Here is a 27,455-nt window from a genome sequence, read left to right on the forward strand (position 1 = left end):
AAAAATGAAGGGGAAATGTGTGTGCGTCCTATGGGGTGAATACAGGCTTTCGCTGAAGCCTGGAGAGCGAGAGGGGTTGGTGCGCGCAGACCCCTCTCGCTCTCCAGGCTTCAGGAAGCTCTGCGCAACCCTAGGGAGCCCGGCACGAAGCCGCGTCAGGCTCCCAAAGGTTGCGCAGAGCTGCCTGTGCTCCGGGACTCCGCGCAGCTCCGCGCAACCCTCCGGAGCCCGGCGTGAAGCCATGCCGGGCTCCCGAAGGTTGCGCAGAGCTGCCTGTGCTCCCGGGCTTCGCGCAGCTCCACGCAACCCTCTGGAGCCCGGCGCGAAGCCGCCCCGGGATCCCGAAGGTTGCGCAAGCTCCGAGAGCGATGCCGAAGCTGCATGCAGCTTTGGCATCGCTCTGGGACCCGTTCTGGGGGCTGGGGTCGGGGGAAGCTCGGGCTTCCCCCGCCCCCAGCCCCACGCCTTGGGGGGGGGAAATAATTTTTTTTCCTTTATCCCCCCCACCCCAAATCTAGGTGCGTCCTATGGGCCAGTGCGTCCTATAGGGCGAAAAATACGGTACTTATGTAACCCAAAAATATTTAATAAAAACAATTTGTTTAAAGAAGAAGGTTAGGCAAATCCATTAGTGGCCTATTCATGGCTATTAGCAACAACTGAAGTATTCTGAAGGCAGTATGCTGCTGTATACGCAATTACTGGGAATCACAAGTGGGGAGACAGCACTCTTGCACCCGGGAGCTTGAGGGCTCCCAGCCCCCCACCGCCTAAAAGGAATGCTTTCCCCAAGTTTGGCCCCTGTGAGAACAGGGATGTCTTTGGCCTATCTAGCAGGGTTCCCCCCCCCCTCATTAAAGCACCCCCCTTCATGACCTGGGGAGGTGTAGTCCCAAAAAATATCCGTAGGGTAGCAGGTTTGGGGAGGTAGCTCTAAGGAGCTTAGGGCAGCACAGTTTTCAACGACTGCCCATTTGAGCCTCACACCAACCCTACGAGGTAGACCAGGCAAAGTGTCACCCCAGTCCCAGTCTGACACTCCATTCATGGATGTCCATACAGTCAAATCCCCCATTATGAACATGTCTATGACCTGGTGTGCATGAATATATTACGTTTTTTGAAGTCCTGCATTAGAAGGGAAGCCTTCCCCAAAGTCATAGCACTCGAAGGGCTTCTCCCGCACATGGGTTCCGTTGTGGGTGATGAGAGAGTCCTTCCGGCAGAAGCTTTTCCCGCAGACGGCACATCTGTAGGGCTTCTCTCCCGAGTGGATCCTCTCGTGCCTCACGAGCTGCTGCCTCCGGCTGAAGCTTTTCCCGCAGTCCCGGCACTCATGGGGTTTCTCCCCCATGTGGATTCTCTTGTGTGTGGTAAGGTTTCCTTTCTGGGTGAAGCTTTTCCCGCACTCGGAGCATTTATGCGGCTTCTCTCCCGTGTGGATTCTCTCGTGGATCACCAGGTGGGCGCTGTTGTTGCAGATTTTGCCGCAGTAGGCGCATTCGTACATCTTCTGGGCTTTCTTGGGAAGGTCCGCTCTCGGAGGGTAGCTTTTCTCAGTGCTGGTGCCTGTTTTCTCTTTCAAAGGGCCCTTTTGAGAGGGACACCCGTTGAAACCTTTGCTATACAGGAAAGCTCGGCCTTCTGTCTCCTCTGGCTGTTCTGAGGGGCACATCTGTCTCCCTGGTGCCTCTTCTAGCTCCTCCAGACCCTGGGGTAACCCCCCTTGGGCTCCTGTCAGTGGCATCCCATCAACTTTCTTGTGTCTTTTCAAGCCAAAGCCCATCCAAATGTGCCCATCAGCTTCTGGAACAAAGAATTAAGGAGACAAGTCAGGAGACCCTCTACAGTTCTATAATTCTAAATAATCAATGATGTGTTTTTGCCCATATGCATTGTGTTTCCTTTGCATTGAAATGAACAGGGTGGGATAACATTAATGGTAACCTAATTTATGTAATATATGTAATTTCAGCACAGAGGGCAGTGAGACAAATAATGTAGTTTTTGGCAGGAGGCAAACTGTAGCAGAACAGAAACGGCGCCGCATATGACAAATAAAGCGGAAATAGAAAAACCATGTTTTCCCTATTCTTAATGCTACCTAACTGCAGTCATTCCATTAGGAATCCTGAACTGTTTTTATCCAACCTGGTAGCTATAAGAAACGTAGCTGTAAGAACAAAAACCAAGCCCTGTGCTTCTGCCCCTTCCCTTTCGTCTCAAGTATTTTTGTTATGTTATATTGTTTTCACTGATTTATCATACTTTTACTGTATCTAACTTGTGTATTAATGTAACGTTCATGACTCGGGAGTCTTTGGCCCCCAAAGCAGTATATGAATAATGGTCTGGTTTTATAATTTTATGATGCCCTTGAGACTGACCCAGAAACTCCAGCGGGTGCAGAATGCCGCGGTGAGACTCCTTATGGGGTCTTCGCTGCGAGATCATATTCATCCGGTACTATACCAGCTGCACTGGCTCCCGGTGGAGTACAGGATCAGGTTTAAGGTGCTGGTTTTAACCTTTAAAGCCCTATACGGCCTAGGACCCTCGTACCTACAGGACCGCCTCTCCTGGCATGTCCCACAGAGAAATTTACGGTCTGCAAATAAAAACATCCTGAAGATCCCAGGCCACAGAGAGGTTAGGCTGGCCTCAACTAGAGCCAGGGCTTTCTCGGCCGCGGCTCCAATCACAAGAGACTAGGGCCCTGCGGGACCTGACATCTTTCCGCAGGGCCTGCAAGACAGAGCTGTTCCACCAGGCCTTTGGTCAGGGCGCAGCCTGACCCCCTCCTCTGGCAATCTGCACAGAATTTTGCTTAATGGTTGCCATCAATTTGATTTTAATTTGATTTTAATTAATTTTATAATGAATGTTTTTAGAATGTTGGATTATTTTGATTGTTGTTAGCCGCCCTGAGCCCAGCTTCGGCTGGTGAGGGCGGGATATAAATAAAATTTATTATTATTATTATTATTATTATTATTATTATTATATGTTATATGCCTGGCATGCTCTGGTCCATGGGGTCACAAAGAGGCGGACACGACTAAACAACAACAACAACATTTATATTACACATCATCATAGTGGTAGTCATTTTTTTTTGGTTGGTGGTTTAGAAATATTCCTACAAATATATAAATAAAACATAGCATGTATTTTAGACTATGAGTCTATGAGGGCAGTGACGATCTGTAAGCTGTTCTGGAAATTATTCCCAGTGCATCCCAAGGTACAAATGCTTAAAATAATTACATTGATAATTACCGTATTGGCCTGAATATAAGCCTCACTTTTTCCCAAATGCTGACCGTGAAAAGTTAATGTGCGGCTTAAATTCGCAATCTTACAAAAATGGGCTTTTATGATGTTGTTGTTGTTTAGTCGTTTAGTTGTGTCCAACTCTTCGTGAAACTATGAGCTATGCAGTGCAGGGCCACCCAAGATGGATAGGTCATAGTGGAGAGTTTTGACCAAACGTGATCTACCTGGAGCAGGAACCGGCAAGCCACTCCAGTATCCCTGCCAAGAAAACTCCATGGACAAAGACAAAAGGCTTTTATGATATTGCTGCTGAAACAGACATACTGTAAAACGGAATGGGTGCGAGTGCCTGCAGAATTTTAAGAGAGCGGCTTATATTCGGGTGTTGTCTTTTTCTCTCTCCCTCCCTTGAATTTTAAAGGTACAGCTTATATTCGGGTGCGGCTTATATTCAGGCCAATACGGTAATAAACCTTTACCCAGCAAGCTGGCCTCACCATCCTCCTCCGGTTTGACCTCCATAGGCAAAGGCGACTCCACGGTATTGGACTCCACAGCACTCAACGGATCCCATTCCGCCTTGGGGGAATTAGCAGCCACTTCGTCCAAAGGCCCCTGTACCTGGAACAAGAAATGAATGGTTTTGCGATGCCACTACTCGGAAACCTGGGGAGCCATTTCCTTTGAGGGCAAGCTCCTCTCCCCCTTTTGCTTGCACTTTTTCTTAAGGGGAGAGACGACGGAGCTTGAATTGAAGGGGGAAAGGTGCGGCGGGGGCACCAGCTTCCCTGGCTACCAGTGAAGGCCAACAACCTGGGGACAGCTCCAGTCTGTCTCTCCTTTCTGGCGTTACCTCTCTAGAAGACCAAGATATAAAGGGGCCTATTGAGATGGAGGAACAGAACTCCTGGCAATTTAGCCACACCCTCACCTTTCGTCCCGGCACCTTGACCTCACGCAGCCTCAGCAAGAAGTCCTCTGCCAGAGCCACCACTCGGGCGCAGGTCTCGGGGCCCCGTTCTCTCACCCAGCTCTGCATTTCCGGAGGCAGGATGGCCAGGAACTGCTCCAAGATCACCAGATCCAGAATCTGCTCTTTGGTGTGTGCATCCGGTGCCAGCCACCGGTGGCAAAGTTCACGGAGTCGGCTCAAGCCCTCTCGGGGCCCCTCAACCTCCTTGTAGCTAAACTGCCGGAAGCGCCGGCAACGCAACTCCAAGCTGGCGGTGTCTTCCTCATCCTGAACCTCTTCCTTCACTTTCACAGAAGGATCCAGCCTTTGACTGGCCTCACTGGACTCTCTGAGTAGGCCTGGCAAGGGTTGGGCCATGCGCTCTCCTGCAGGCCACCAGATGGTATCCACAATGGCCTTGACAGAGGCCTGGAAGTCCTCAGCATCGTCCTTTGACCAGAGCTGAGGTAGACGTGGGCTTTGCCACCCCCATTCCGACTGAGGAGACTGCATCCTCCTCAGGAACTCCTGCCACTGGGTCTCCCAGTGCTGTTGAAGCACCTCATCTGGTTCCTTTTTAATTTGTGGCGGGGCTGCCCTGGTCAGAAGCTCCTGGACAGTCCCAACCTGCACAACACAAAGATCTTGTCCTCCGGCCTCCAATTCCTCTTTGGCCTCAGGGCCCGCTAGGCCCAGTTCTTCCATTTTGTTTGGTTCTGAAAATTTCTTCTCAAGTTCTGAAAGCAAGCAAACAAAAAGGGAGTGTGTGAAGTAGTCCTTGCTTCTGACCTGTCCTGAATCTACTGCCCATCACTTTCGTTGAAGGAACCCAAATTATTATTGATTTATTTTATTTGAACTGATATCCCACCCTTCCTGTACAAGGAGCCAGGACAGCAAGCACATTCACAGGGATGCATTCTAAAAACAGTTACAGGTAAAAAACATCTCCAGTTACATTCACACCACAGCCCCTCCAAGTGTCAGTCTTTTCAGCTGCGTTAACTACAAACACCAAAATCTGGGATCCCCTCAAAACTGGTGTCAAAGTCATTTTGCAGTGAAAACCCCGCATTTTGCAGCACCCCATGGAGTAACTGATATTTCAAAATGGGGGTTGTCTTGGCAAATGTTTTGCAGCAACCCCCAGCATTTTGCAGCGCCCCACAAACGGAGCAATTGACACTCAAACCCGGGGGTCACGGGGTCACCAAAAACCCAACCTTGTCCGATTCACTCCAAACTGGCACCAAACTTTGGCAAAAGTTTTGCAGCAAAAACCCCGCAAAAAAAAACCTTGCAGGTGAGTTCCCTTCAGAGCTTTGCACTTTGCTACCTGCAAGACATTACCTGCAGGCAGATGACTAGGTTCAGGATCACCAAATGTCATACTGGCATCTGAATACTGGTGACAAAGATGAGTTGCTGAAATATTTTCATTTGTCTTTTTAAAAAAGCTCTCTCTCTCTTGCAACTCCAGATTCAGGTAGGTAGCCGTGTTGGTCTGACACAGTCAAAATATATATAAAAATAAAAAAAATGTTCAGTAGCACCTTAGAGACCAACTAAGTTTGTTCTGAGTATAAGTTTTCGTGTGCATGCACACTTCTTCAGATACCAAAAAAGTGTGCATGCACACAAAAGCTTATACCCAGAACAAACTTAGTTGGTCTCTAAGGTGCTACTGGACAATTTTTTAAATTTTTTTTTTATATCTTGCAACTCAAGAGAGTTTTCTTTTCAGGTTTGGTTGATGCTTATCACTGAAGCGCCCCTTGTAAGAACATTGCATTACTACTGGGCCTTCTGCTGGAGGCATTGCTTTAATGCATCCAATGAACTGTGACTTGCAAAACGAGCATTCACCTGTCACTTTCAAATACAGTGGTACCTCGGGTTAAGTACCATATTTTTTGCTGTATAAGACTCACTTTTTCCCTCCTAAAAAGTAAGGGGAAATGTGTGTGCGTCTTATGGAGCAAATGCAGGCTGCGCAGCTATCCCAGAAGCCAGAACAGAAAGAGGGATTGCTGCTTTCACTGTGCAGCTGTTCTGCACTCTTGCTGTTCTGGCTTCTGAGATTCAGAATATTTTTTTTCTTGTTTTCGTCCTCCAAAAATTAGGTGCGTCTTGTGGTCTGGTGCATCTTATAGAGCGAAAAATACGGTACTTAATTCGTTCCGGAGGTCTGTGCTTAACCTGAAACTGTTCTTAACCTGAAGCACCACTTTAGCTAATGGGGCCTCCTGCTGTCGCCGCGCCACCAGAGCACGATTTCTGTTCTCATCCTGAAGCAACGTTCTTAACCCGAGGTACTATTTCTGGGTTGGCAGTCTGTAACCTGAAGCATATGTAACCCGAGGTACCACTGTATTTTTGTGCCAGGTCTGACACAGACACCTTACCTCTCCTATATCTTACCTTACACGGCAATTCCAAATGAGACCACACATGAATATTTAGCTTGTGAGTCCATACCTATATTGTAGGTTTGAATGGAGTTCTCTCTCCTGCTCCTGTATGTCAAATCTTCTGGTGAAATCTCAGCCCATTCCTCTGTAGAAAATGTGACTGTGAATTTCTTTCTGTCCAGAGTTTCATCAACAATTTTTTTATTGCTCAAAAAGTCCTCCTCCTCCTCCTCGCTTTCCTCAGTGCTTCCATCCATATTGTGGTCTCTGGACTCATCAGAGGATAAAGTTGATGAATGCTCATGATTTACCCGGTCAGAATCAACAGGTTCTGTACAAATTCCCAAGGTCTGCTGGACCTCATAGCGACCCCCGAGGACAGCTAGGTACAGATGGTATGCAGAAATGTTGATTTTCTTCTTTGCAAGTTTCTCACTAAGTCTTCTCCAAACCATGTGGTTTCTTCCAGAAATTCTTCCATTCTCCTGCACTATTGCTTCCCTTTCTTCAACAAGCAAAGGGGTCACCTCAGAAATAGGAAACGTGCGATATCTTGGCATTATTTAATGCACTATGGGAAATATATGAGAAGCACAATTTATTTCATAAAATTTATACACCCATTTATTCTTTTTTTAAAGAAAAAATACCCCTCAAAACTAAAGTAAGCCTTTCCCCAATCTTTAACCTCCTGAGTATTTTTATTATTATTATTCTAACCGTTTTTGGACTCCCTTTAAAGCCTCTTGACGACCACGGGAAACCTAAAGTAAACCTCATAACACACAAGATTCTTTCTGCGTTTTGATGGTCTAAATTCTCTGCAATAAGAATTAAATGCAACAACCGCCCTTTTATGTACACGTGAATTGGTCAGTCTGGAGTTGCCCTTGGGGACCGAACCTACGACCTTCTGCATGCCAAACAGCTGCCCTTACCACCCAGCCGCAGCCCTTCCCGGGGCTAGGCAGAGGGGCAGGCCGGGGGGGGGGGCAGCTGGACAGACAACCTTCGAGTTAGGGGCAGGCATGGAGGAAGCTGTGGATCTCTAGATGTTGCGCTACAGCCCCCACCCTCCCTAGCTATGTTGCCTGTGCTGACTGGGGACTGATGGGAGCTGGGAGCCCAACATCTGAAGGGCCACAGATTTCACCCACCCAGCCACCCCCTCACCCCCTAACCCAGAGCGCGTGTTTGGGGACGTCTGCCTTCTGCCCTGCAAAGCACCAGATCTTTGCTCTCCCCTCTGATCTCTCCCCTTTCTTTCATCCCCCTGCAACCACTCACCTCTTTCCAGCCTCTGTCTCTGCTGCAGCTTCTCCCTTGCAGGAGATCCCACAGATCCACCCAAGTTTAGACCATGCAAAAGGCTGCCTCTCCTTTTTATTATTATTATTTATTATTATTATCAAGCCATAGAGAGGCAGGAAAAGGAAGGGAGCGCTGATAAATCAACCGGGGTCCCTCTAGGAATCTCAGCTCAGTCCATTTAACCACTTTAACCCCACGCCTAACAAAGCGAGGAGCCACTAAGGGGCAAATGCCCTAATCCAAATGCTTTTCAACTTGTTTTATTTATCCTTGGAAAGTTCCGATTTTTGAAAAATTGCATATTATTGTTACTATTCTTGTTATTGTTAATATTATATAATATTATATTGTTGCAACCCTGGGATTGTAGCCTCAGTGCCTGCTTTTGTGCAGGAAGGATAAAGTTGCGTTGTGTTGTTTTGTTTTACTTGCCGCAAACCTAGAAAAAAAGAAGTTGCCCTCCATGGTTTTTCTCCTCCTCCCCCGTCTCTTGTCTCTCGGGTGAGGCGCTCCAAGGGTTAAACCTAGAGACTGCCCCATTGCCTAGAGAGGCCCAGGACTCTTGGAGAGAGTTTTTTTGGGGGGATTTAAATACTGGACGCACCTTCCTGTTCTGTTCTAGCTACCCTGGGGAGAAAGAAAAAGAAAAAAATTGGCTTTGGGATTTCCCAGGAGTAGTATTGTTGGGGGAGGTCGGTGCATTTGGAGGAAAGGTGAGTAAATAATTGCAAAGGGGGAGGGGTGGATTTGTTGCTGCTTTTCAGAGAGCAGAAAAAAACTGGACTTGGACGGAGGATGCAATCTGAAATCTCATTTCTTTGCAACCATCAAGTTCAGCCGGGGAGCAAGTGGTTTGCAAAAGGGCTGATTTCCAGAGAAGAAAGCGACCAATGTGTCCAGAACTGTCAGATCTTCACATCGCCTTTCCTATAGGCGTTTGCCTTTAAATGGCGGCGCTGACCTGCAGGAATTAAGCCCGCAGGAGCTGCTGCTTAGCCGGCGTGGAGATCGGCGCGGATCACCTGCCGGTTTGCTGCGAATCGAAAGGGGTGCAGCAGGGTAAGGCCCGGCGCTGCTGAATAAACGGGCCCTTTCTCTCTGTGTGTAGACGTTGCTTGTTTGCTTTCCCCCTCCCTTTGTAGCCTGCAGATCAGACAAGTGGTCATGCACACAAGCCCAGGTCCTAGGCACTTGCATATTAACCTGCAAAGCTCGAAGCAGCAGCGTGGGACCCAGATCGGAGAGGGTGAGCCTGTCAGTATGGCCAGTGGCCAAGAATGATGGGATTTGTAGTCCACCGGCATCTGGGGTTGCCACAGGCCATCCACCCCCCAAAATGCCTTCTCCCTGACTAACTTACCCGCTTGCTAAGAAATGCTGGGGATGCCACCCCCAGTGCTAAATCTAAATATGTGGTGACACAGGAAATGGCGTTCTCAATGCAGGGATTTGAGCAGCGCCAAATCTTTGTGGGTTTTTGGTGCCAGCTAAAAATGTCTATATTTAGCCAGGCCATTTATTAACAGAGCCTGTGTTTGCTGCTACATGGCAGCAATTCATTGTTGCTTACCTCCTAATAATAATAATAATAATTTATTATTTATACCCCACCCATCTGGCTGGGTTTCCCCAGCCACTCTGGGTGGCTTCCAACAAAATATTAAAAATACATCAAAACATCAGTCATTAAAAACTTCCCTAAACAGGGCTGCCATCAGATGTCTTCTAAAAGTCAGATAGTTGTTTATTTCCTTGACATCTGATGGGAGAGTGTTCCACAGGGCGGGGGGTGCCACCACCGAGAAGGCCCTCTGCCTGGTTCCCTGTAACTTCACTTTTGGCAGTGAGAGAAGGGCTGAATGATGGGGGTGGAGACGCTCCTTCAGCCCTGCATCCAAACTGTCATCACCCCAAAGCGCTAACTTCATTTACAATTTATTTTTATGATGTTAAGTTGTTGTTGTTTTAAAAACTGATAATTGTGTTTTGATACCGAAACCTGCCACAAGACCTTAGGGTAAAGGGCAGGTAATAGAGCCAGTGTGGTGTAGTGGTTAAGAGCGGTAGTCTCGTAATCTGGTGAACCGGGTTCACTTCCCCGCTCCTCCACATGCAGCTGCTGGGTGACCTTGGGCCAGTCACACTTCTTTGAAGTCTCCCAGCCCCACTCACCTCACAGAGTGTTTGTTGTGGGGGAGGAAGGGAAAGGAGATTGTGAGCCGCTTTGAGACTCCTTCGGGTAGTGATAAAGCGGGATATCAAATCCAAACTCTTCTTCTTCAATAAATGAATGAATGAATAAATAAATAACATTAACAAAATACAGTTAAAACCAGCAGTAAAACAGTAACAGCCAGCATCAGTTTAGGTTCCGATCATGCGCCTGCTTACAGGGAGTAAATCCCATTGAATTCAATTTGGCCATTAATAGGTAGTAAGTTATGTTTCTCACAGTCTGTGCTTGTTTTTTCCCCCCTCAGAGAGAAGCTTCACTGCATAAGTATGTTGTGTGACGTACCGCTTGTTTAAAAAGACAAAATCCCCACTTCTATGGAAAACGACCTCTTCTTTTGACCAAATCACAGAGCAGGGCTGTGAGAGCAGCAAAGAGGAATCCAGAAGATTCCAACAAGTTCTCAGGGAGAGGGTGTCTACAAGTCCAGAGCTTCACTCTTTTCTCTGAGAGGAAATGGCAACCAAGAAAGGGTCTGCACCGGCTGGCAGATGCCAGGCCACACCAGCGCCTTCCAGTGTCAAAATGGAGGAACGTGACCCAGCAGGCCCCAAACCAGCCGAGGGAGCAGAAAAAGCGGGGAAATCTCCTCGTGTCCTTCAGGTTGGGACCATCAGAGAGTTCCTTGACTGGGCCGCCCCGCTGCAAGTGAAACAGGAGCCCGATGAGGGTTTGCCCGAATGCTGGGAAGCCCAGTGGCAAGAGTTCCTCCGAGCCATGCAGTCCTCTCACTTGGGATGGGGCAACCCGCCAGTGACAGAGGAAGCTGCGCCATGGGGGGACAACAAGGCCTTCTTCGCCTCCTTTGAGCGGCTAGCTGGGACCTGCCACTTGCCTCGACGGGAGTGGCTGGCCCGCCTGCTGCCTGTCCTGAGTCGGGAGGCCAAAGAGGCCTACAGCAACCTCAGCCTGCAGGACCGAGGGGAGTACGGCAAAGTCAAGGCAGCCATTTTGAAGGTGGACGCCATCCGCATGGAGACGCAGCGCCAGCGCTTCCGGCAGTTCCGCTACCACGAGGCCAACGGTCCCCGGGAGGTGTGCGGCCAGCTCCGTGAGCTGTGCCGCAGTTGGCTGAAGCCGGAGAAGCACACCAAGGAGCAGATCTTGGACCTCCTGGTTCTCGAGCAGTTCCTCACCCTCCTGCCCCAGGAAATCCAGAGCTGGGTGAGGGAGCACGACCCGGAGACCTGTGCCCAAGCAGTGCCACTGGCCGAGGCATTCCTGCTGAGGCGGCGAGAGGCTGAAAGGAAGGAAAAACAGGTAACTTCTCTTAATCTTGTTCCAGGTAGCTTGCGGCAGGAGCTTCTGTGGTCTCCTCGGAGCTCAACATTTTACAAAAGTGCTGCATAGAGATGGCTCTCAGAAACCAAATTCCTTGAGCTTTGCGTAATATGTGTGTGGTTTCCTACCTGCACCACTCATTTGCATGCAGACAAATGTAATTTAAAACCACGTGAGTATCTGCAAATATCAGGGATTTCATGTTTCTTGAATCGATTTTAGAATGAATTGATTTTAGAATGCATTTCAATTAACTGATTGTGATTTTATGTAAACTGTTACTTTTATTGTTGCTAGCCGCTCTGAGCCCAGCTGCGGCTGGGGAGGGCGGAATATAAATAAAAATTATTATTATTATTATTATTATTATTATTATTAGCACATGGGCACCTGCAGGAACAGGATGCTGGACAAAATGGGCCATTGGCTTGAATCACCATGTTCTTACGACATCTGTGTACTGGTTTGTGTATTAAGTTAGGAAGTGCAAATGATGTAGGTTTGCATTGAGAAGCAAGCCAAACTAATTTCTTTCCCCCGTTCGTACGTTTAAATTAACTGCTGTTGCAGGCACTGGAAGCCCCAGCTGTGAATCGTCCCGAGGCAAAGCCATCTCCCATGGGTTCTGGACTGAAGCGGCTGTGCAGAGAGGTGAAGCAAGAGGAAGCCAGAGCACTGGGTAAGGATTTGCTGCCTTCTAGGCGTCAGAGTTTATTGCGTGTTTCTTAGGGCCTGGCTACTTCTTTCTTGGGAGTTTGAGCGGTTCGCAGTAGCTCTGAGAGTGGTGATGCCATCTTGATGCTCGCGCACCCAGGCCCTTTCTTACCATGAAAGGACTGACAAGAAACAGCCGCAGATTTTGGCTGGGCCCAGGAAGGCCAAGGCTCCATCCCATTGCTGAACTACAACTCCCATCAGCCCTAGCAAGCATGGTCAACAGTCAGGATTATGGGAGCAATAGAACAACGGGAGGGCTCTAGGTTCCTCATCTCTGGTATATGAGACAAACCTTCCTTTGCAGTCCAAATGATACAGCTCAGGCAGAGGTCTACTTCTTTGAAAACTAGACTATAGTAAAGCAGTCTAGCGAGGATTTGGGGTTGGAACATGATTACTGGGCCTATTCATTCTGCCCTCTGAAAAACTATCGGCTCATGTGGAAAGGGTTTCATTCTCTTCAGCATCTTGGGAGACACAAGTATATATCATTTTTATTAAGTCTCAAACAATATTTCAAAGCATTTATCATATACATTTTTTTTAAAAAGCATACAAAGTTTCTTCTTTACTTCCCCCCCTTTCCTGATGTTTGTTTTTTATTCCTTTTTATTATTAGCTGTTTTATAACACAGATATTTTTATTACCTAAACCCTGCTGTCGTTAAAGCTTTTATATTTCAAACCCTGACCATGACTTCATATATTGGTGATATTTTGATAGGTGATTTATCAGTGGTCTCCAATCCTCCTTAAACACTTCGTCATTATGCCCTCTTCGTTTGGCAGTTAATTCCGCCATTTTAGCATAGCCCATCAGTTTCATAAGCCTTTCCTCCTTAGCTGGCAATCCTTGCTCTTTCTACCTCTGTGCATATGAAGTTCTAGCTGATGTTGTCACGTACATAAACAAACGATCCAGTTTTCTCGGGATCTCTGCCCCCGTATTGGGAGACACAAGTCCATTAGGAAATGTGAGGTCTCTTCTTCCCCCTCTTTTCTTTTAGACAAAGGTAGCTCCAGCAGTGCCTACGTGGAGAGGAGAGGAAACCGGAGCACAGAAAACGGCCTGAAGACTCCTAGCAGAGCCCGGCCGGGGGAAAGGCACTTCCAGAGTCCTGAGGGCAGGAAAGGTTTCCACCAAAACCCGGCCCTCATTAAACACCAGCGAGTCCACGCGGCAGAGAGTCCCCACCAGTGCCCGGATTGCGGGAAGCACTTCACTCAGCGCTCCAGCCTCACCATCCACCGGAGGATCCACACGGGGGAGAAGCCGTACCCTTGCCCCCAGTGTGGGAAGTGCTTCCGCCAGAGCTCGAACCTCCTCAAACATCAGAGAATCCACTCGGGCGAGAAGCCGCACCAGTGCCCCGAGTGCGGGAAGTGCTTTGCTCAGCGCTCAAACCTTCTCATCCACCAGAGAACCCACACCGGTGAGATGCCCTACATGTGCTCTGAGTGCGGGGCCTGCTTCAGCCAGCACCGAGGCCTGGTCACCCACCAGAGGATCCACATGGAAGAGATGCCCTATGGCTACGGCTGCCCGGACTGCGGGAAGTGCTTCCAGCAGAACTCGGACCTCACCAAACACCTGAGGGTCCACACGGGCGAGAAGCCCTACAGCTGCCCCGAGTGCGGGAAGAGCTTCAGCTACAGCTCGAACCTCAGCAAACACCAGAGGATCCACACGGGCGAGAAGCCCTACCTGTGCAACGTCTGTGGGAAAAGCTTCAGCCACTTGTCGACCCGGAACACACACCAGAGAGTCCACACAGGGGAGAGGCCATACGGATGCACCGAGTGCGGGAAAAGGTTCATTTCCAGCTCAAAGCTCACGAGACACATGAGAACGCACTCGATATACACCCCTTACATCTGCAATGAGTGTGGGAGGAGCTTCAGCACTCACTCTTCCCTTACCACACATCAGAGAATCCACTCTGCTGAGAGCTACAGCGTGGGGAATTCTTGGGAGGCTGCTGAGCAGGGGCCCAGCAACCTCTCTGGCCGGGTATCACTTCTGTGACTGGTGCCTCTTGCCCTGTCCCTTTATGATTTAGCCTTTCCTGGTCACACAGGTCCATCTCGGCACTCGTAGAAAGGGTGCTAGTCCCTAAGGTGTTTGGAATCGGGAGGGCCTGCACAATGCAGGCAGGAAGCGAGGATAGAGGAGGGTCTAGGATTAGTCTGGTGGTTTTTTGGAAAATAGAAGTAGGCTGAGAATAGGATAGTAAGGGGGAACGGAAGCGAGATTTCAGGCTTATATCGGCAGTTAGTTTTAGAAGCGGTGTGATGGCTAGTGCAGAGCAGAGGAGCAAAGAAGCTTGTCATAGGCTGCTTCCCCATGAACACAAATGGGCCTCCTTTTAGCGACATGTTCCCCTGGCTGCGGTTTAGCAATGCAATAGCTAGATAGAAACTCCAGTTGCAGGGGCAGTATATCTTCGAACCATCTGCCCAGCACAAGGCAACAGGATAGAATTGTTTGATTCCTACCATGTTTGTTAGCTTAATGGTAAGTAGCTAGATCAGTCCACGACCCCCACAGCCAGATGCTCTCCAGTTGCTTTGACAACTCCCATCCTCCCAACACTGGCAGGGGCTGATGGGAGTTGTAGTCCAAAACAGCTGGAGAGCCCTAAGTTGGGAAAGGCTGATCTAGGTGGTCTTATTTGGGAAGTGGAATCCTGGATTAAGATGGGCAGCAAAGTGGTTCAGATCTTTTGAGAGGAGAGTGTTGCTTAACCCACAAATCGTCTTTAAAATAAAAATAAAAATGCAGCTACTCAACAACAAATTCTCTGGGTGGCTTACAAACAAGACAATATGTGAAAAAGTTAAAACAATAAGCAATAAAAGATGGGAGAAGGGGGGGGGGATACCTCTTTCCTGGCAGCAAAAGAAGCATAAACAACCCACAGCCCGGATTAAACTACCCTAAGCTACAGCAGCCCACCTTAGAGAGTTGTTTGTAAGGATTCTCAGAATGCAGGTCACTTTGAGCATTCGACCGTGCTCCATCCTTCTGTGTCCTCCATCAAGGAAATGGGCATTATAGTGGAGGTTGAGGACCATGAAAATACTCTAGGCAGGGGAGAGAGGCAGGGCCAGAAGGGTTGTGGCCTGGGAAGACGGGGTGCAATTTATAGAGAGTCCAAGGGTTCCCCGTGGTTCCCCCTGCCTGACCAAGAAACAAAAAGCACTCATTTTTGTTATTAAGCGGCGGCCAGATGAGTTCACAAAGGCTAGGTCCATTAATGGCAATTAGTCTTCATAGTTTTATGAAGCTTCTGGGTTCAGGCGTAGTATAGGACCGGTTCCTGGTGGGTGAGAGGAGCCATCGGGGGGCGGCCTTTGCTTCACATCACACCCGTGGGGGCCACCCAGAGGCAGCTGGTTGGCTTCATTGCAGAGAAAATTTCCGGGCTTGATGGGCTTTTGTTCTGATCCAGCAGGGCTTCCTTAGGATGGGATTGAGAAAGTTAAGGTTGATTCTCATTGGCTGGGGGCGCAGGGGGAATTGGGCAGGTTCAGGCCACACTGTAGAACTGACCCCACCTTCCTCCTTTGTAAGTAACTCACGCCATCTGTCCCTTTGGGGCAAAATCCATCCCTTGAGAACATTGCCGTGCTTGGAGCTAAATTTGCCCTCCCTTCCACTGGCAGCAGGGAGTGGCCTGCAGGGGGCGCTGTGGTGTGTCCATTGACCCATTGCCTGTAGCCTATTGTATGAATCAGAGCAGTTGCTCTGCTCACTTTCACCTCTGGCCTCACCCGCCCCTGGCCCCTGGCAGGTGTCCCACAAGGCAATGCGGCCCTTGAGCTAAAAGAAGCTCCCTGCCCCTGTTCTATATTGATACCGCCCTCAATATTCCAGAAATTGCACTCGTAAATAGTCAACCATGGAGGTGTCTGGGTGTGCATGCCTCAAACCTGAGAAGGAGGGGAGGCGAAATGGTTAGAGGTTCTTGGGAACCTCCTATGTGGCATTGCGGAGGCCCACTCAACTTTCCACATGCTGCCACTGTAACCTTACTGCTGTTACGAGGGATATATGGTCTAAGCATTGCCACATATGTGGGAAGTGAGTGGAAATCCTGGTTTGAAGGGTGGGTCCGCTCTGCACATTTTTCGCATGTTCAGAGCACATTCAGAGCACGTGACTTCCCCCCAAAGGTTCCTGGGAGGTTTAGTTTCCCTATTCACGGACGCCACACTCAGTCAAGGTGGCAGAGAAAGCCCTCTTGGCTCGTCAGAACCTTCATTCGCCTGTGTCTTCCCAGGCTGGCAAGATCACTCCAGCCGTGAGGTGGTTTTGCTTCCAAAGATCGATCTGAGGTGAGGCACCGGGTGTCACAGAATTGTAGAGTTGGAAGGGACCACTAGGATCATGTAGTCCAAACCCCGGCAATGCAGGAATCTTTTGCCCAATGTGGGGCTTGAACCCAGGTCCCTGAGATTAAGAGTCTCAGGCTCTAACGACTGAGCTATCCCTGATCCTACTGCACAGGCCTTTGTGACAAAGGACTTTACAGGCAGCACCTGAGTCCACTTTCGTGCTTGGCATCCCGATGGCTGCAAGATCATTGGAGAGGTGCAATATCCTAGCTTGGGAAACATGCAGACCAGCTCATATTTAGGACCATGGACTCAGTGAGACACCATCAGAGGTGAAAATGCCACATGGTCACAGGGTGCTTGTGGTGGGTTTCATTTCTCACAAGCTGTCAGAGGGTGGCCACAGCTGGAATGAGCTTGAAGAAGGCAGGAGGACTGAGTTGGCTGTTTCTCCTTCATGGAGCTGCAATTGCCAGGACCCCTAACAAACTACAGATCCTGGGATTCTTTGGCAGGGGGACATCATGTGCTTTAAATGTGCGTTGGGTGTGCTTTAAGCTCGTGGTGCGGATTTGCTCTAAGACAGGGGTCAGCAAACTTTTTCAGCAGGAGCCTCAGACCTTGTGGGGGGCCCGGACTATATTTTGAAGGGGGAAAAATGAACGGATTCCTATGCCCCACAAATAACCCAGAGATACATTTTAAATAAAAGGACACATTCTACTCATGTAAAAACAAACTCCGGATTTAGAAGGCGATTGGGCCAGATCCAGGCCCCGGGCCTTAGTTTGCCTACCCATGCTCTAAGAAGTTGATCTTGAAAGATTGCTTCCCCCAAGGTGAGATGGGAGATTTGTATTCTCCCGCAGCGCTGGACTCCGTAGAGAGCACCCCTGGCTGAAGGCCGGGATTGTGTATACTTTTTGTGTGTGTTTTGAAAATAAAATAAAAATCGAGGCATCATGTACTTGAGCTGTTGTCATATCAACCTTTTATTTCTTTCCAAATTCTGCAGGCCTGTGCACATTTGCTTGTTTTTTAAAGCACTGTTTCTGCCAAGTATTTGATATCTTTCTCAGTCCTCCTCCCACAACTACCCCCCCCCCCAGCTCTGACTTACACAACCTTGGCTAGTGTAGCTGATGTGCTTTGAGCACATGAGGGTTAGAAACCAGCTTTAAAAATCAAAAGTCACGATTCCTATTTAAGAGAATTACACACTTAACTGCACACTTCGGCAGTCGCAAAACACATGCAGAACACAGATTGAGAGTCTTCCTGAGATTTGCTCCTCTTCTAGAGGGCTTCCCATAAGCCATCAGTGGCTACTAGCTTCATCATATCCATCATTTTGATTGCCCAAAGACTAGAATCAGTGTTACTACATATATATATAAATTATGCCAGCTGTTGGATTTCCTTTGTTCATCACTGTGAGGACAGAATGCTCCTTTAGACAGTTCCTTGCCTGATCCAGCAGTGTTTTAAATTTGTTGTTAGCCGCCCTGAGCCCGGTTTCCTGAACCAGGAAGGGCGGGGTATAAATAAAAAAATATTATTATTATTATTTTATGATGATCTTACGTTCAGTGAGGAATCCTTACTGGGTGCAATACTGAGCTTGATCAGAAGATGGCAGCAGGAAGCTGCTTCCTAGCCTGATTTACCGACAGTGAGTGACAGTGTTGAATGAGTGGCGGTCTTGAATAAATCCCACTCAAAGGATATGATTCTGCTCTGATTCACATGAAATCGTAACTGTGGCGGAAATTCTTAGTCAGTTCCTGACCAGAGTTGAAGACTAAATCCCAGGCGTGTTGAAGCTGTGACTGGCCTGGCACAGCCTTGCAGGCTAATGAAAACTGGGGAAAAATGTCCCTCTTGATGGCTATATGTAGGGATGAGAGAGAAATATATTTCATATCTTCCTATATGCATACAAAAGCAAGGCTGTTGTCATGCTGCAGTTTGCACGGCCACCAATAGGTGACCCTTGCTCTGAAGCGCCTTCCTCCTCTGTTAAATACAACTGCAGTGAGGTTCAGTGGGGGGGGGGGGAAGGCCCTTCAGGGAATGATTTGCCTCCCCCTTCCTTCAAAAAGGGGATGAGGCTTGAAGCGAGCTGCGATGGGAGGCTGTAGGACAAACTCTGGAGGGAGAGGGTGGGGAGGTTTGGGTGAGCTGTGAGGGGTGTGTGTGTCAGGAGGTCACCCTACACTTGAGAAGGACCCTGGTAGAGACACATGCCCGACTGGCATGTTCTCTCCCTCCTGCTCGATCGTTCGGGAGCTTCAAAAGTTTTCAAAAGCCAGTGTGGTGTAGTGGTTAAGAGCGGTAGACTCGTAATCTGGTGAACCGGGTTTGCGTGTCTGCTCCTCCACATGCAGCTGCTGGGTGACCTTGGGCCAGTCACTCTTCTCTGAAGTCTCTCAGCCTCACTCACCTCACAGAGTGTTTGTTGTGGGGGAGGAAGGGAAAGGAGAATGTTAGCTGCTTTGAGACTCCTTCAGGTAGTGATAAAGCGGGATATCAAATCCAAACTCTTCTTCTCTTCTTTCTTCTGCCTGAACATCACAGCGACCGATGCCAACAGACATCGGCACACTTAGGGATCCGCAGAGTCTTTGCAGCTTGCGTGACAGAACTCAGCAACTCAGCATTTTGGCTAATCTACTTTATTTACGTATAAACACACACGGAACACTCCAACATGGCTCCCTCTCTCTCTAGCATCAGACAGCAAAAAGAAAAAGGACAAAGGACAATAGTCCCACTTCACGGAACACAGTAACACAAACATCCTGTCTCCGTCACTTCCCACTCTGTGGAGTCAAAACATACACCGTCATGTGAAAGACAACAATCCTATGACTGCAATCATTGAGCAGGAATTCTAACAGGGTGAGGTGTAATCAGATTGGGGACCGGTCAGGACTTGGCCAAGTGTGGGGAAAGCAGGGTTGACAATGGTTTTGGCAAGTAGGCGTGGTTAGCAAGCATGGCCCCCTAGTTTTATTTTATTCATTTATATATCACTCAACTACAGTCATCACCATAAAAGACCTAAGAACAGCCTTGCTGGATCAGTCCAAAGGCCTGTCTAGTCCCAGCATCCTCTTCTCACCGGTCATACAGAGGACTATGGGAAGATTGCAAACCGGACCTGAGCACAATATCACTCCCCCTTCTGGCAGCTTCCAGCAACTGCTCTTCCGAAGCACCGCTGTGGAGGCTGCACAGAGCCATCACGGTTGGTAGCCATCGACAGCCCCCTCCTCCGTGAATCTGTCTAATCCTTTTAAAAAGCAGTCTAGTCTGGTGACCATCACTCCCTCTCGTGGGAACAAATTCCAAAGTTTAGTCAGAAGAAGCACTTCTTTCGATCTGTCCTAAATCTCCCAGCATTCAGCTTCTCCGGACATCCACAACTTCTGGAGTTAAGAGAGAGGGAGAAAAAAAATCTTTCTCTATCCACTTTCTTCATGCCGTGCAGAATTTTATAAACTTCTACCTTTTTGCTTCTTACTTGCTTTTTCCCACTAAGCCCCAAAGTCCTGAATGCTGCAAATTTTCCTCATAGGAGAGTCTTCTGTTCTTATCTGATTTAGATATCTAATTTCCACAGCAGCTAGACAGATTTCTCTTGGAAGCCAGCACGAAGGACTTTAGTGCAACAGAATGCTCCCAGGGGGTGGGGGCTGGGAAACTCCATTATCAGAGCTGTGAAAGACCTTTCGGCCAGGGATCCCGGAAAACTTGCCAGTTTGTGTAGACAGAAATCCTGTATTTGAAGCATTTCCCCTCAGCACAGAACTGCAGTCATAAGGCAAAACTGACCTCCACTCTGAATGGAGACATTTCACGTGTCCACTCATATGGACTAGAAACCCACTTTTAACATTATTATTATTGTTATTATTATTATTATTATTATTATTATTATTAAGCACCACTCTTTTTCCAGCCCCAAACTCTCAGAGCTATAAAACTACGATGGCGCAGCCCATGCAAGAATCTTGCTGCCCTTGAGGTCTTTGAAGAGGTAAAGCGCCGATTCGTTCCAGCTTCGTTTGCGTGCCTTCTTGGTTCCAGAATTCAATACGCCTTCCAAAAACAGTCAGGTCAGTTTGTATTCATTAGTGTCAGATTTTAGCTTGCGCAGCCCACATCAATTATGTGGAAAGGGAGATAACAAGCTTGTTTACGGAAAGCGGAGAGCTGTTCTGGATTCGTCTGCTAAGGGGATCTCGTCTCCGCCCTTTGAGATTTCGGCTGTGAGACGTTTTGCCCAAATGACACCCGCAGACACAAAGACAGAAACACAAGGGATATTACATATAGGGCTTGTTAAGCCCATCAGGTGCTACTTGCCATGCTGGCTATGTTCTCCCTCACTCTGAATACCAGTAGATGGGAATTGCAGGTGGGGTACCTGCTTGTGGACTTTGAAGAAGAGGCAACTGATTGGCCACTGTGAGAACAGGATGTGAGAACTACAATGGGGATTTTTTATGTTCTTAACAACTCTCATCAACTCTCCAGCCTTCCTGACGTGGGGAAACAGCCATGAAAACTGTAGTTCAAAGCATCTAGAGGACATCATGTTGGCAATGTCTGTTCTAAAGTGTGATGCAGCAGCAAAGAAAGCTAATACTATTCTAGGTTGCATCAACAGAAGTCTAGTGCCCAGTTCAAAGGAAGTCATAGTCCCAATCTGTTCTGCCTTGGTCAGACCACACCTGCAATACTGTGTCCAGTTCTGGGCGCCACAATTTAAGAAGGATATTGACAGTGCTTTTTTCTCTTTACAAAAATAGAAGAAGAAGAGTTTGGATCTGATATCCCGCTTTATCCCTAAGGAGTCTCAAAGCGGCTAACAATCTCCTTTCCAGTCCTCCCCCACAACAAACACTCTGTGAGGTGAGTGGGGCTGAGAGACTTCAGAGAAGTGTGACTAGCCCAAGATCACCCAGCAGCTGCAAGTGGAGGAGTGGAGGCACGAACCCGGTTCACTAGATTACAAGTCCACTGCTCTTAACTCACCATGAAGTTGTTACAGTAAGTGTTACACTTTTTAACAAAAACAAAACAAACAAGGAGCCGGTACTGCATACCTTTGAGTACCCCATATAAAAAAAACCCAAGCTGGAACATGTGCAGAGAATGGGGACCTTACATGGAATGGTTGAGGGAGCTGGGTACGTTAGCTTGGAAAAGAGGAAAAGAGACTGACAGGAAATATGATCCGTAGCCTGAAGGCTGGCAACATCAACCCTGCTGTGTAGGAATCCCTTGCAGACAATCACAGTGCCAGGAGACAGGCAGTCAGGTTGTACATCCATAGCAGTGACTGGAGGAGGAATGATTGTTGGGAGGAGCGCAGAGAGAAGAAACGCCCTGGTGCATCTGCAGCAGCACAACTGGATGCCTTCACTTGCCCCAGCTGCAACAAAACATGTCTCTCCTGCATTGGTCTCTACGGCCACAGCAGGTCCTGCAAGCTTCCAACAGCTTGACCTCACTCCCAAAGGCACATTCCTCCATTGTCTCCCGAGATAGAGCGTTACATGGAAGATGGAGCAAGCTTGCTTTCTTCTGCTCTAGAGGGTAGGATTTGAACCAATGGCTTCAAGTTACAAGAATAGAGTTCCTGGCTAAATCAGGCAGCTGCCACCATCAGCACAGACCAAATATATTCATCAGGAGATGCAAAGCTAGTCTAGAACCAGGGACTTGGCACGTCAGAACTGCAAAGGCCGGTGAAGCGATCTGTGGTCAGACCTCAGAACTTGGCAAAGGATGAAACTTGGATGTGAACATCAACTTCTTTGAATGTACAGGCTCTTTCAGGCCTCTGGATTGGCTGAGACTCAGCTCCTCAGATAAGCAGGCAGCTGAAGACCTTCACTTCGGATTGGCTGAGACTCAGTTTCTTTGATTGGCAGGCAACTGGAGGCCTCTGGATTGGCCGAGGCTGCTATAAATTCCTGGGCACCTTGATTGCTCAGAAGAGCCAAGGGTTTTGCTTGTGCTACTTCCTAAGCTCCCGGTTCTTCTTTACCACTCCGGTGGGTGTAAGTCACACCAGGCCTGGATTCAGGAAAGGCCACCCTCAGCCCTGGCTGCAACCTTGCTGTTGAGTTCAGGTCCTGCTTGCAGGACATCACTGTGTAAACGGGATTTTCCAGGGACAGTCCTGGATTTACAGAAGTCATCCCAGTTTCTGAATTGATCCTGGAATGTCCCACTTTTCCCTAGGACATCCCTATTTTCATTGAAGAAATGTTGGAGGGTATGGATTTTGGTCTAGATGGGCCTTTATCCATCTGTGGGAGGGAATCCATGATGTCTTTTGGCAGATCACCACAGAGAAGGCTCTGTTCCCCTTACAGCAAGGTTTCAGCATGATTTTGGTTTTGCCATTTTAGCAGCTTCCAAGAAATAGGACATTTCTGAGAGAAGGGTTCACTTTATGGCTTTGTGGACCCTAGCCAAGGGTAGGCAATAAGTGACTCTGATAATCTTTTTAGCTAAAGGGCAGAAATAAATCAACCGGGCTAGGAAATGGTTTCTCAAAAAAGCTAAACATGTTTAAAAAGGCACTGACTTGCCTCACATGTTCCCACAGCTTCTGCCAACCCAGCAGTTCAAAAGCACACCAGTGCAAGTAGATAAATAGGTAACGTTCTGCAGCAGGAAGGTAAACAGCGTTTCCGTGCGCTCTGGTTTCCATCACGGTGTTCTGTTGTGCCAGAAGTGGTTTAGTCATGCTGGCCACACGACCCAGAAAGCTGTCTGCAGACAAACACCGGCTCCCCCAGCCTGAAAGCGAGATGAGCACCGCAACCCCATAGTCGCCTTTGGCTGGACTTGAAATCCTGGAAACTATAGTTTACTCCCTGCAGCGCTACAATTACCAGAACCTTTTTTTTTTTAAAAAAGTACAGAATAAAAATTGCACATAGTAAGATAAGAAGAAGAAACAATAAATAGAAAACAAAACAGAATAACAACAAGAGATATTATGTACATTGCAAAACAAAAACAAAAAACCGGATATTCCCAGCACCCTTAACAAACTGCAGTTCCCAGGATTCTCTGTGGGGCATTGCTTTAAGTGCTTTTAAATGGGCTTCAGGTGTCTGCAGCCTGGGTAGTTGGAAGCAGAGCGGACCCAGATGGCCCTGATGCCTCTGGTCTTGAACCCGCATCTAGACGCACTTGGTGTGAGGGCTGCGCAGCGACGGGGCTTCAGGTGGGATGGTTGTCGGCAGTGACTCAGCAAGCCTGAGGAGCCACCTCCAGCACCGCCACGGGTGAAGTCATACTCTGTGTTGGGATTGGAAGCAGATGTGGGCTGTGAATCTCTGCAGCTGTGCAGGAGACGATGGGATCCAGATGTGAGGCCCAGGACGGACAGGGGATGGAGATGGCCGGAGAAGGAGACAGACGCACTGAGGGCTGCATGCCGGGGACGCTCTCTCTCTCCCCCTCTCTCCCTCTCACCCCTTGACTCCTAGAGTGATGCTTTGCAAGAAAGACCATGCTGTCCAAAGAAAGCAGACAAACGAGAGAACTCCCCGCCCCCCGTCCCTCTTAAGGAGATGTTGGAGGAATGATTTGAGAAGAACTGAAGGAGGTCCCAGGTCCAGGGAGAACCAGGAATGTCTCCTGCCTGAAACCGAGGATGGTGAAAAGAACAGTTGGTGTTAAACTAAGGTTTACTTCAGAGTAGACCCATTTGAATTAATGGCCCTAACTTTGTTTTTTTTAATTTTTTTTAATTTTCAAAGATCTTTATTGAAACTTAACATATATACACAATAACCAAAATTCCCAATGATTCCTTCACATAAAATATAATATCTAAATTACAACAGTTGCATAATTATACACTTAATTATAAAACCCATCACCCACCCTCTACTTCCCTCCACAGCAATTCGACTTCTGTATATTTCTTTCTACCTTTCCCCCCTGCATTCTATAATAAATTATTTTTGTTAAATTCTGATCTTTCTTTCTTTCTTTCTTTGTTTTGTTATTGCTTACATTTTTTATTCTAATCCTATTAACATGTCATTTTTAGAACAATATTTTGACATATAATCTTCAAAATACTTCCACTCCATTCTTAACTTTTGATTTGATTGATATGACTTTGTTGTGTTCTTTAGGTTTAGTGGGTCTACACTGAGTAAAATTTAGTCGAACGCCATCAAATATGACATCCAAAGATGCAAAAATGCATATGCGCGTGAAGATGTATGAATGAAGGAACTGGAGGTTGACCAAAAGTGGGTGATCAAGAGGATGAAATCAAGTTTTATGGTGGAAAGAGCTGGGTATACTATGTTGTCTCCAATGCTAGTCTTACTCAGAGTAGACCCATTGAAGTTAATAGATATGACTAACTTAGGTACATCCATTTCAATGAGTCTACTTTTGAGTAGGGCCTAATTGAATACAACCCCTTTAGCTTGTGCTTTTTATTATTTTTCTCTCTATAAAGGATATTAAAAAAAATTAAGAATCTCACCATGTAGCCCCCACTGGAGGATTTGTAGTGCTGCATCACAACCCTGGATTTGCATGAAGTCAGCAGTGGCTGGGCATGGGAGTGAGAAAGGGGAGACACTGAGGGGGATAGTGGTGACTTAAAACAATGGCAGAAGTCAGAGCAAAGCAGGGATGGAGGAAACTGAGAGGAAAACTGCAGGAAAACGTTAATGGCAGAGGTTTGGCTCAAGTCTTATGGAATACCTGAGGAAGGGGACAAAACTAGAATTAGTTGGTTCTGCCTCTCATTGGCTATGGCGCCACCTACTGTCAGTCTCCTTGCCTTCTGACCTACCAGTCCCAATGTTGTTGTTTAATCATTTAGTCATGTCCGACTCTTCGTGACCCCATGGACCAGAGCACACCAGGCACTCCTGTCTTCCACTGCCTCCCGCAGTTTGGTCAAACTCATGTTGGTAGCTTCGAGAACATTGTTCAACCATCTTGTCCTCTGGCGTCCCCTTCTCCTTGTGCCCTCAGTCTTTCCCAACATCAGGGTCTTTTCCAGGGAGTCTTCTCTTTTCATGAGGTGGCCAAAGTATTGGAGCCTCAGCTTCAGGATCTGTCCTTCCAGTGAGCACTCAGGGCTGATTTCCTTCAGAATGGATAGGTTTGATCTTCTTGCAGTCCATGGGACTCTCAAGAGTCTCCTCCAGCACCATAATTCAAAAGCATCAATTCTTCAGCAATCAGCCTTCTTTATGGTCCAGCTCTCACTTCCATACATCACTACTGGGAAAACCATAGCTTGAACTATATGGACCTTTGTCGGCAAGGTGATGTCTCTGCTTTTTAAGATGCTGTGTAGCTTTGTCATTGCTTTTCTCCCAATCAGTCCCAAGGTAGGACTTTAAGGTACCAGAAGACTCTTAAGAGTTCCCTCTCTGTGGAAGGGCATCTATATACACACAAACAAGACATAGACACTTCAGAAATAGTTTGGACAACTTTATATTTTTTCAATATACATATTGCCAGTGTCTTCTTTTGGTTTTTCTGGTTTTTTAAAAAATTGGGTGCTGGTCCCAGCATGTTCGCACTCCTGTCTCAGTGACATCTACGCTGGCTTGACCATGTCCACAGAATGGAAGATGGCAGGATCCCCAAGGAGAGGTGGCTTCAGGCCCCCAGCCAGTTGGCAGATCAACTCTGCATTACAGAGAGGTCTGCAAATGCTACATGAATGCTGGCAATGCCAACCCTGTCATGTGGGAATCCCTTACAGACAACTGAAATCCCTGTAGACAGACAGTCAAGTTGCATATCCATAGCAGGGACCAGAGGTGAAATGACCTCCAGGAGGAGCACAGAGAGAAGAAATGCCATGGCGCAGCCCAACCAGAGGCCTTCTTCTGCCCCAGCTGCAACAAAACATGTCTCTCCTGTATCGGTCTCTACAGCCGCAGCAGGAGTTGTACTCTTTTAACTGTCGTGCTTCACCCCAAAACGTGAACTCCTCCATTGTCTCCCACGACAGATGGATACCAACAAATTGGTACTCATATTTTGATCATAGAATTGTCGAGGATCATCTAGTCCAATCCCTTTCAATGCAGGAATATGCAGCTGTCCCACATGGGGCTTGAACCTGCGACCTTGGTGTTATCAGCACCATGCTCTGACCAGCTGAGCTACCCAGGACAATAGTGATGTGGATGCCAGCACAAAATGGTGGCCATTGGCAGCAAAAAAGAGGTGTTGGTACTTCGTAGCAGTGAGTACCGTCACACACACATGAAAACACCGTGCCTATCTTGCTTTTATTAGTACGTAAAGGTATTTGAAGCAGATAACATAACACAAAATCGAGAAGTGGATAATATAACATAAAACCAATAAGCTGCATCCTGCATTGCTGAGCCAGCACTGAGCAAATTCCCTTCCAACTCTACAATTCCAGCTCCATGATTCCAACTCACAATAACAACATTTGAATAAGGTATTCTCCCCAAGGCCAAAATGGAGACGAAAGAGGGACCATGGCTTGCCTCTGATGGATAAAGATAATTAGATACAGTGGTACCTCGGGTTACAGATGCTTCAGGTTACAGATGCTTCAGGTTACAGACTCCTCTAACCCAGAAATAGTACCTCGGGTTAAGAACTTTGCTTCAGGATGAGAACAGAAATTGCACGATGGCAGCAGGAGGCCCCATTAGCTAAAGTGGTACCTCAGGTTAAGAACACTTTCAGGTTAAGAACGGACCTCCAGAACGAATTAAGTTCTTAACCCGAGGTACCACTGTACTTATGTTAGATGTAGGGGAAAGGACTTGAGGGAGGAGGTGGAAGTGGTGAATTTGGGGAAGGGGTAGCAAGAAGCCGGAATTCCTCTTAGAGAGTAACATGGGGAGGGAAGTCACAGTTCTCCGAATTT

General features: G+C 47.8%; 2 protein-coding genes across 3 annotated transcripts; one reads left to right on the forward strand and one right to left on the reverse strand.

Annotated features, from left to right (window-relative positions):
* Positions 1 to 567: 567 nt before the first annotated feature.
* On the reverse strand, positions 568 to 8,069 carry LOC310756635 (uncharacterized protein). 2 transcript variants are annotated; one of them, XM_083601089.1, is made up of 5 exons: positions 7,927 to 8,069; positions 6,707 to 7,210; positions 4,208 to 4,965; positions 3,774 to 3,897; positions 568 to 1,806 (listed from the first exon to the last, which is right to left on the reverse strand). In XM_083601089.1, the coding sequence occupies exons 2-5, from the start codon at positions 7,197 to 7,199 to the stop codon at positions 1,112 to 1,114; spliced, it is 2,070 nt and encodes a 689-aa protein (XP_083457215.1). In that variant the 5' UTR covers positions 7,200 to 7,210; positions 7,927 to 8,069; the 3' UTR covers positions 568 to 1,111. The 2 variants fall into 2 exon arrangements, with proteins under 2 accessions (XP_083457215.1, XP_083457214.1); XM_083601088.1 differs by having other exon boundaries at positions 3,756 to 3,897.
* A 65-nt stretch (positions 8,070 to 8,134) lies between these two features.
* LOC310756692 (uncharacterized protein) lies at positions 8,135 to 17,486 on the forward strand. Its single transcript, XM_083601280.1, has 4 exons — positions 8,135 to 8,663; positions 10,431 to 11,443; positions 12,035 to 12,143; positions 13,189 to 17,486. Exons 2-4 carry the CDS (start codon positions 10,640 to 10,642, stop codon positions 14,205 to 14,207), a joined length of 1,932 nt encoding a protein of 643 aa, XP_083457406.1. The 5' UTR covers positions 8,135 to 8,663; positions 10,431 to 10,639; the 3' UTR covers positions 14,208 to 17,486.
* Positions 17,487 to 27,455: the final 9,969 nt, after the last annotated feature.

This window comes from Podarcis filfolensis, assembly GCF_964270895.1.
Source record: "Podarcis filfolensis genome assembly, chromosome: 2".
Taxonomy (NCBI): Eukaryota; Metazoa; Chordata; class Lepidosauria; order Squamata; family Lacertidae; genus Podarcis; species Podarcis filfolensis.